Raw genomic sequence first — 10,282 nt, forward strand, 5'->3', positions numbered from 1 at the left:
AGGTAACCTGCCTCTCCCTCTGTTCTCAGGACACGGGTGACACGCTGGGCAGCGTGCTAAGGGGCTTCTTCACCATACGCAAGAAAGAGCCAGGCGGCCGGCTCCCCACCTCTTCTACTTGTTTTAACCTGCTCAAGCTTCCCAACTACAGCAAGAAGAGCATCTTGCGAGAGAAGCTGCGCTATGCCATCAGCATGAACACAGGCTTTGAGCTCTCGTAGCTGCTTTGGCACCTGGGATCGGCTCCAAGAGCCGCTAGCTGACACCGGACACACGGCCCTTCGTGCAAAGCGGGTGGGTCGGCTCCGAGACAAATATATGCAAATGGTATTAGAGGCTCACAAGGAGAACTCCTGGGCTAGGCAGCTGTGGGATCTGCCTAGGCTCTCCTGCAGCACTAGGGAAGTGCTGGGTCTCATCCAATACGCTTGTCGTCATGTAAACTATTATTTAAAATCAAACCCAGGGAGAGCATTAAAGTAGCATTGAAAACCCCAGTCTGGATCCGGCAGACAGCGTGCTTGGGCTGTGAAGTGGAGTCCAAGCTAGCTGCTGTCGTGCGGGAGGTTTTTTTTCCCCTTTCCTAGGAGATGGCCGAACTTTTTCATTGGGTGGAGGCCATCCTAAGTAAGGCGCTGATGGAAATGTTACTGAAGTACTAGTAGGTTAGCTGGCAGTCTGCTGCATTGACTCTGACAGTTTCCTTAGCTCCTTCTCTCCGGTAAAGCTTTGCAGTGATGACGTCCTGAGGTCCTGTGCACGAGGCAAGGCCGGCGTGCTCATCTCCCGTGAAAACAAACTGCTTGCCCGAGTTTAGAAGCAACAGCCAACACTGGCAGAAAAATGAACCCTCCGCTCTCAAAGACCGTTTCAAAGTGCTGTAGAATAGGAGCTCAAAGAACAGACACAGAGGCTGGAATGCAGAGTCCAGTTGCACCTCTGCTGGCTCCTTGCCAATTCTGCGTGTTGGAGGAGAGGGAGGGACCGCTTTCTGCTTTTAAGCAAATAAGAACAAGGTTTAACTTTATTTTACTTTCATCTTACAAGTGACCAGGAAGCACAGTGGCACTTGTATAGTGTTCAACTCTGTCAGTGTCATTAAATGCATCTTCCATGTTCATCTTTAATGCTTGGAATGCATCAAGCTGCCAACAACCCGTTTTAAAAGGCTTCCGCTGGGAAGTTCGCCTCTTGCTCAGAGATGTAAATTTCATATTTAAGTTTACTGTCTCTCTCCCTTATGGAGGTCTCTTCTTTAGCCCATTTGCAACCCAGACTTGGCCTCTCCAAAGCCCACTGAAGTTTGCTTGCCAAACTATTTATTTTTAATATTTTTGGCCTTATTTTATTAGCTTGTGCTCAACTGCTGCATTCAGCTTTTTAGCTGGTGGTTATGAAGAGTCTTTTTCCGGAGGGAGGGAGGGAGTGTGTGTGTGAGAGAGAGAGAGAGAGAGAGAGAGAGATATTCCCACATGCTGGCCATTTCTACTTTTCTAATGACGAAATACAGACACTGTCCTGTCACACCTCGTTTAGGCCTGCTGCTTTGCACCTGTGCCATTTTACAGCCAGTGTGGATCCTGCCTCAGCCCAGCAGTTCTCCATGTTCCATCGAGAAAGGACGCTGCTTTCTCTCAGGTGTTCCCTGTGCTGCGTGGATTTCTGGAAAGCACAGTCTGCTCTAATGTTCAGGAACATAATTATTTTTATTTAACTTCTTCACTCTGCCTATTGCGACCCTCGTGCTGAGGCTGCCGGCTTCCCCCCTCACCTTCCTTTCCTCCTCTTAGCGTTTGAGGGGTGTGTGTGTTTGTGATTTTAACAAATCCTACTCTCTGCAATACCTAGGCGGATCCAACGAAAGCATCGCTGTGCGCATCACCCAGCAGCAGATGCTACAATGCAAGGCTACCTCATCTTCAGGATCTTTTCAATAGGTATGAATGGCAGGGAATCCAAACCCAGGCGTGTTTTGCCTAGCACAAATCTCAGCACCAGAATGGTCCCCAGGGTGTTGGGCAGGTCCTCTTCGTCCTTGGTGGGAGACAGAAAGTAGAAAGACCAGAAAATGCTCCCAGCCGGAACCCCTCAAACAAGAGCATTCGAATGCCCGACATGTTTTCTGATCTCTCATTTTAATCGAGGTGAATTTCAAGGAAATAAGCCTTCTCTACTTGAGAACTATTGCTGGAAAATGCATCTCAAATCCTCCTGTGTTAGGGACTTTTTTCTGTGTGAACTCTATTCTGTAGGAATGGACTGATCTATTAAAGAAGGAAAAAATGTCTGCTAAGTTGAGTGAATACGGAGAACTTAGAGCAGTAAACACCGTTTTTGATTTTGTGTGTAAGTGATCGCTTAACACTTGTTAACCATCGTATAGACTGAAAGGCCATGATACTGACCTGTAACAGTTTATTGTAGCTTAAGATATGACGCAATGTCTTTTTTCTTAGATAAACAGTGTCCAGATAGATCACAAGCCTGAAATTGTTTATTAAACAACAAATCTCTGCTCCCCTTTAAGTTTCCTTTAAAGTTTGGAAATATTGCACTATACAAGACACTAAATCTATAATTTTGTAGGTAGTGTATCAATTGTGATTGTGTAATAAACTACACACCCCCTGATGGCTATATGGACGATAGCATTTCTCATAAGTAACTGATTTCTGAATGACTTGGAGAGGCTGTATTACATTTGTATTGAGTAGAAGGCTATGAACATGTGACGAGTCCTGCCCTGGATGTCTGTACTTTGCATGTATGTTCTGTGCGGGGAGGGAAAAGGGTTTTGCTATAGGAGATTGAGTTTATTTTTTCTATAGATAAGACTTGATGGTCCTGAGATCCTGGCACGTCCCATGTGTCAAAAATGCAGAAAGATATTAAATAAACCTGACATGTTGAATAATACCACTGGGGACTTTTCTTTCTTTGGGGGCAGACCTCTCTTGTGTCAGAGCAATGCTCCAGCAAATATTTTTCTCTGCTTGAGGCAAAGACAGATGTTTTATAGACATGGGCACACTTGCAGTGAGATCTGATGCTGGTGGAGGTTGTGGGGGCAAGAGAGAGAAAGCACAGAGTCAAGGCATTGACTCCATTTTTAAGACTGGGTCAGAGGCAGAAGAATGCCCACGGTCACACAGGGAGTCCGTGGTTGCTGGGGCAGGTGACCCATTCAGATCATGTTCTGGTAGACATGAATGGAACCAGAGTGTTTTCAGAGGGCTTCAAGGTATGTAATTGTTCCCCCAACAGACTAGTGATCATGGGGAGTTGCCTGCAGCCTTCATGGGGCTTCAGGGTGCAGCGAACAACAGGGAATACTTGAAAGGTACCAATTGCTTTTACACTGCCTAATTCCTCTTGCCTGGCTCTGAACAGCCTCGTTCTGAGAGAGAGAACAGCTGTGCCTCCTTTTGTACCATACGTTTAACTATACTAGGTTTCAGAGGAGCAGCCGTGTTTAGTCTGTATGGGACTTGTGGCACCTCAGAGACGAACACATTTATTTGAGCTTTCGTGAGCTACAGCTCATGAAAGCTTCTGCTCAGATAAATGTGTTCGTCTCTGAGGTGCCACAAGTCCTCCTGTTCTTTTAACTGTATAAGTAATTTTTGGCCCACTAGGTGGCAGTGTATGAAAGCTACATAGCTTTTCATTTACGGACCTTACCAAGAGTCAGCAAGAGCTGTTCTAAGGCTCCTTTTCCCTTGCTCTTCACTGCCATGGTATGATACAGCACAAACCCCTTGGCTATTGCTAACTGCACTGCAGTCAGTCCTAAGCACTAAGCTAACCTGGCACACGGGAACACTTGTTCCATTTCGGGGGTGAGGCAGGGCAGAAATTGGAAAGAGGGCTGAGTCTGTGTGCAGATGGTATTGTTTTGACGTTATGGCATATGGCACAGTAAGAAGTTGCAAAAAGGACACCCACAGCAGATGCTCCAATGGTGTCAAAGGCAGAGAGCTGGCAAGAAACAGCCATGCCTTGAGCAAAACTATCGCTTGCCTGTCATTGCTGCGCAGGCCAGAGATCTGCAGGCCTGCGAGCACCAGCACCAACCCATGCTGCGTTTCATGCCTCATCGGCCACAATAACATGTGTTGATTGTGTGCCTTATTTGACTAACTTACCTTTGACTCTGCTCTGGCCCTCGTCACTCCAATAGCTGGGCACTTCACAAACTATTGATCCCCATGTAACAGGGAAACTGAGGCGCAGAGTTGAAGTGACTTGCCTAAGGTTACACAGTGAGTCTCTGGCAGTGCCAGGAACTGAACTGATCCCAGTGCCCCTGACTCCAACTCCGCAGCTGCTGTGTACAACCATCCTTCCTCTCTTTAAAAAATCCCCAACCGCTTTATAAACTCATGACCCTCCGCTGAAACAGCAGCTGGCTAAGTGGCCCAGCAGCACTTCAGCACAGGTTAGCACAGGCAGTGAGGAATACTGTAAGTAATTGAAACATCCAGAGGGACAGTGGTCAATGGAATGGATATCCACCGTGGCTACTGGCCAAGACAGTGGGGTTAATGCCTGGACTGTTACAAATCAGACCATTGGATTTTTAATGACCACAAGCGGTAAAGAACAGCCTCCACTGCGCCTGGCCGTTCAGACAAATTCAGACGGGAAACCAGGCTGGCTAACCATGGGCACAGCTTCTCGAGGGCTGTGGTGGAGTTTCCATCACTGGATATTTGTAAATGAAGATTGGATGTTTTTCCTAGATGGTCCGCTCTAGTTCAACCCCAGCTGCTGGACTTCAAGCAGGAATCCACGCAGGGAGGCCATAGGACTTCCCTGAATTACGCAGGAAGTTGGACTCGATCACAGTGGTCCCTTCTGGCCTTAAAAATCTATGGACAGACCTTTTTGTAAAATGTTCCCTGTCACTCAAAAGGGTGGAAGCCACATATCCCTGTTCTAGCACCCAAACACATCCCAGATGAAATGGGCACCTCCTCCATTGCTGTACAAGTGTGTGTGTGTTGGGGGGGGAGGGGTGCGGTGACTAAAAGACCCTGGGATGTGGCCTCCATGGATCTACTCCTGTGAGTCCCACCCTTTTTGCGGGGGGGGGGGGGCGGGGAGCAGGGGGGCTTGGACTTTGGGCAGTGTTCAGGGGGCCCCCATGTGCTGTGACTACCTTTTCCTCTCTCTTGTTTTTCTTCTCCATTCTTCCCCTCTCCCCCCCCCCCCCCCATTTTTGCTTCCTGTTCCCTTCCTGTTGTTCCCCCCACTCCCTAGTAGGCTACATGCTGCTTGGCATTGGGGCATCAACTGTTGGCTCAGGGATGTGCTCTCAGAGCTGAGCTTTGCTGGGGAAGCGGATGCACGAGACGTGGCCCAGCAACCTACTCCCTGCGCTGGTAGCCCTGGGTGCGAGAGTTGCTGCCATGACTGATTTCCAGCTAGAATGGGTCAAAAAGCACAATTTCCATGCTGTGAAATTCCAACACTTTGTAACGTTATCTCGTCCCACACTGGGACACAAAACCCGAACTTTGAAATTTCCCACAAAACTAAATTTCAGCAGAAGTTGAGTTTTGGAAATATCGAAAGGACTTTGTTGGAGTGCTGCGTTTTAATGTTTTGACTTTTATCTGTATATTATCTGCCTTATAAAATCAAAACACCACAGTGCTTGGACCGAGTCTAAGGGAAATGTTTCAATGGTATTTTGTTGACAAAAGGGACAAGCTGTACATTTGCCATGAAATATTTCCATTTTATGGAATCAGCATATTGTTCAGTTGGAAAATTTTCAGCCAGCTGTAGTTCCAGTTGCCCCATTAGGGCGTTCCTGCCATGGGGGCAGGGAGGGAAGGCAAGCTGCAAAGAGCTATCTAGATTAACATCTGTGCAGTGGGGAGTGAAGGTGGATCCAGGGTGATGCAGCTTTCCCCTCCCCATACACTGCTAGTCTCTTCTGTCCGGAGCCTCCCATGGACTAGTCTGATGCTCCCGCTTAGCCCATAGGTCAGAAATCCCCATGCCATTTTCCTTAGCCTAATTTTTCAGGATTCTGGTGGGTCTCATGGGACAGACTTACTCTGCTGTGTTTGTATTTTCCTTGCTGCGTATAGTGCTCAGCCTGTTGTACTGAATGACAGCCAAACGTGCACTCAGAATATGAAGTTGGTTAGGAGGTATTTAAAGTTAAGGTGGCTCTGTAGTATCCAGCCTACAGCTTGGTTATTCTGCCCTATGTGGCCCCATCCTGTGTCTCTCAGCTTCCTCATTGCTCTTCGTGGCCAGCTCCTTGCTGCATTGAAGCCTAGCCATGTAATCCCCTGCAACTTAATTTTAGGTTTGCTCACTTTGTCCAGGAATGTAATTATGACTTTTGAATTACATTAGCAGCTTGCATGGAGTAATTAATTAGTCAGATTTATAAGGCGCTTGGTTCATAATGATACATGGCCCTGCTTGGGTAAGTGGCACCTCAAATTGGCTGTAAAAATCTTATTTCTAAGGTCAAGTTTTTACTGCAGGGGATTTATAAAGCTATGAGCCTTTGCTCTTATGAGCTATTTGTACGTAGGTTAGCTCAGCTACCGTTGAATGTCTGCGCACATTCAGCTATTGCCTACAGCAGCTGCCAGATGCCCGTTACGGACGGACACGAGGTGTGTGGGCTTTGAGCTAATTTTGCATGAATGATTTGGTCTGGGTCATCACCTCAAATCAATGAGGTCCAGGAAGAGAGGTCGGAACACTTTGGTTTCCTTCCTGGTTGACTGGGCTAGTGCAGGAGAAGCCAAGCAGCAAAGGATGTCAGCTCTTCCTTCTGTTCATCACTACAATTATTCCCTCCAGCAGAGAACCTTTACAACAGCTGCCTAAGCTAAAATCCCCAACTGCTCCTGCTCTGTTCTAGGCATTTCATGGCTTCCTGCTCCCAAGGTAGAGGAACAAAATCTCCAAACAGGGTGGTGTGTCCTTTGTCTGAACAATAAAACACTGCATAGGTGGGTGGCCTGAGCCCTTGCTCACTGGCCCCAGTGCTAATCCTGCAACTCTAGCTGCTGCTCCGGGAGCTATGCTAAGCCAGGCCATGCGAGGTGCTATGCACGTAGGTGGATCTTCCCACCAGGTTGCTGCCAACCTGCGGGTGCTGCTGGTAGTGCGTGTTCCTTTGCTGGAAGCAGGTTGGGGTGAAGGTGCATTTGTTTTACTTTCATTTGGCTGAGTGGGGTGTTGCCCCCTATGGCAAGACTACCCAGGCTTTGGAGCACCGTTGGTGCGAGGCACCCCAAGACTCATGTGCCGGGAGCAGGGACGTACACGGGATCCCAGCAGCAAAGAATGATTCCAGGTAAGTAACTCACTCCACTTGTCCAGAACACACCCTGTTAAGGTGAGACTTGAGAGGCTTGTTTTGGATGCAAGTGGGGCTCAGATCTCTGGTAGCACACTTCTCTTTCTGCTCTGCACCTCTCAGAGGGAAGTGACTTGGATAAACTTACGTATGACTTGGCAAAATGAATGTTTTGTGTTGTTTCTGCAAGAGCAGCAGTCGGCTTTGCTGCTTACACCTTGTGGAGGTAATAGGAGCAGTTGAGTTATAGTTAAACTTATTTAATTTTACAGCTCCTACAGTGTTAACAGATGTACAAGCGTCTGATCCAATCATGCAGCAAGAGATTTTGGGGGCAAGCCTTCCAGTTTTGTCAGTATGGCAGCGCAAAGAAGCCATAAATTTTACACACAAGAATAAACGATCCTTAGCAACATATGTCTATGCTGACAGTTCCAAGGTAATCATAAATAAAGAAACCCTGCTCGGCAACAGTGTATTTGGGCTCTGCAGACAGTCAGTGTGGGCCAAGCATCTGCTATCCTCCCCCTTAATCCTATCACATTAATGAGGTGTAGGAATGAGCCTGCCTCCCATCTGTGTATGGGCTGGGTGGGGACAGAGGGCTTTGAAAACAATCTTGACCTAAATCAGGGTGCAGTGGCTTTAAAACCTTTCCATTTCCTTCTTAATGAGCTAAATCCATTCCCCACAGAACTGGCCCTTGGTAAGCCTCCATTCTTTTAGTGTAAGCTCCTCCCTGACTTCTTAGCAGATGCCAATTCACCCAAGCTGGAGGTTGTCCCTGCCTGAGATAAGTGCGAAGACCCTCCTAGCAGCTCACACTTCTGGGAGAACAGGAGGACTTGTGGCACCTTAGAGACTAACACATTTATTTGAGCATAAGCTTGAGCTGTAGCTCACAAAAGCTCATGCTCAAATAAATTGGTTAGTCTCTAAGGTGCCACAAGTCCTCCTTTTCTTTTTGCGAATGCAGACTAACACGGCTGCTACTCTGACTTCTGGGAGAGTTAATGCTCTCAGCTCACCCCTACTGATAACATGCATGGCAGAGTGGGTCCAGCCCTGTAGAGGGGGTAGGGCAGGGGGAGCACTTTGCCTGGCTAAATCCATTCAGAGGGCTTGATCAAAAGCCCATCAATCCTTCCGTTGCTTTCAGTGGGTACTGGATCAGGTCCTTTGGGCTGTTGGATCTTTTAGATAAATAGTAGTGGCTTCCAGAAAAATATTTTTTTGTAATAATCTACTTCAGCCATGGGGCACTGACCAGAGCCCTTAATCAGCCAAATGCCTTTGGGGTGAGGGTGGGGATAATACACCTTGCCAGGTGTGCTACAAGGGACTAACTGTGGCCTTCACCCAGCTGCTGTCCCCTAAACAAAGATTTGGAAGCTAGTGTGGCTCTCAGCTGCTCCTTCCCCAAGGAGTCGGACTTGTGCATTCAGCACTAAATTCAGGTCTAGGCTAATCAGGGGCACTTATATTTAAATAACAGAGCTTGGCCCAGACAGCAAGCTCCCTCTGCTCCACCTATATAAAAACAACTTAGGCAGAATATGTTAAGAGGGGAAAACAAGTAGAAGTTATTTGACTTGGCGCTAATACACGTAATCTGCACCTCTTGTTAAACTGTAAAAGCTATATTCATTTCTCTCTGCAATCAAAATGCGAGCTTTGGTCCAGAGATGCCGGAGAAAGACTCTTCCCCTAGCTGGGGGGTGGGGGGAGGAATGCCATAAATCCATCCTGGAACTGATTTATATAGCATTCATGAAGAATTTATTATTCAAAGAATTTTATTCAATTAAACTTGAAAAGCCTCTGGATTCTTAAAGGTTCAACAGTGATAACTGAGACAGAGCTCTCATAAAACTCAATGGCCTGCCCAAAGCCGGCATTGAGAAAATGCCTGATGTGACATTGCAGCTGAACGCACAGGCTAGGGCAGGAGCGTTTGTCATCAGGATGTGTTGCAGGCTAAGGTTTAGAAAATTACACTGTGAAAAATGTGCATTAACAATAGCTATGAAATAGCAGTTAAAGAAAAAGTTGAATGACGCAGCACTACATTAGTTGATGGGTATTCTTCATCTTAACCCTGCTCTGATTAAAAAGTTAGCACAAACGCAAGACAGGGTTTTTTATAGATCGTTTAAGATTGTTTCCAATTAAATACTGAACTGTAAAAGTGGCCTGACATAAGGACAAATCCCCTCCCACAGAGCTGGAGCAATTATAACTCTTCAATTCCTTGAGCTATTTGTATAGCACAATCATCCTACAGAGATTAGATGTTTTCTTTACAGATCTAGATTTTTGAATTCTTTTGTTTGTTAACTTGGTATCAACCTTGGATGTTTGCGCCTTTCAAGAAATGCTCTTCCAAATCATATCCATGCAGTAGAAGGATTGTAATTGCATGTATAAACCTTAATGGACACCTGGACAGTTTCATAAAACATGTTTACCAAGGGGTTTACCCATTAGTTAGCTGTACTGTGCTGTTCTCCTAGTCTTCAAGGCGTCAGGCCAGCTGGAAAAGCTTTCTGACAGCTATTCTGAGAACCTTGCATTTCAGTTAGCCGACTTCTTTAGTTCACCTGAAGATGCTTCAGGCTTTTCTATCGGGCTTAGGTGATTCCTTTTCTCATTTCATTTTTAAACATTTCACCAAACTCAGGTAAAGGGGAAATTATGCTACAGTTTTTGAGTGTTTCCAGGTAAAGGAATGGTCAGTTAAAAATGCCACAGCAGACTAGGATATGTCTTTCAGATGAGAGGTAAAATAAATGTATATTTAAATACCCTGAGCAGGCTCCTTGTCCAAGGAACGACTGCCTTCATGTGTAAGCACTGTGCATTCTTTAGTTCACCCTGCCAAAGCTTTTAGGCCTCTGTCCTGAAAATACTTAGTATGTGCTTAACTTTACTAGTGTGAACAGCCCC

At 46.5% G+C, this 10,282-nt stretch overlaps 1 protein-coding gene across 6 annotated transcripts in view; it reads left to right on the forward strand.

Moving 5' to 3' along the window:
- The window catches only part of UBE3B (ubiquitin protein ligase E3B), a 36,321-nt gene extending 33,405 nt beyond the window's left edge, over positions 1 to 2,916 (forward strand). For 5 of the 6 annotated variants that reach the window (XM_073313119.2, XM_073313121.2, XM_073313120.2 and 2 more), the window contains exon 29: positions 30 to 2,916. In XM_073313119.2, the coding sequence (XP_073169220.1) occupies positions 30 to 221 (192 nt within the window). In that variant the 3' untranslated portion in view covers positions 222 to 2,916. The remainder of the gene's footprint in view (positions 1 to 29) is intronic. The other variant, XM_073313125.2, reaches the window with a different exon arrangement.
- Positions 2,917 to 10,282: the final 7,366 nt, after the last annotated feature.

Source organism: Lepidochelys kempii, chromosome 15 (assembly GCF_965140285.1).
Source record: "Lepidochelys kempii isolate rLepKem1 chromosome 15, rLepKem1.hap1, whole genome shotgun sequence".
Lineage (NCBI taxonomy): Eukaryota > Metazoa > Chordata > Testudines > Cheloniidae > Lepidochelys > Lepidochelys kempii.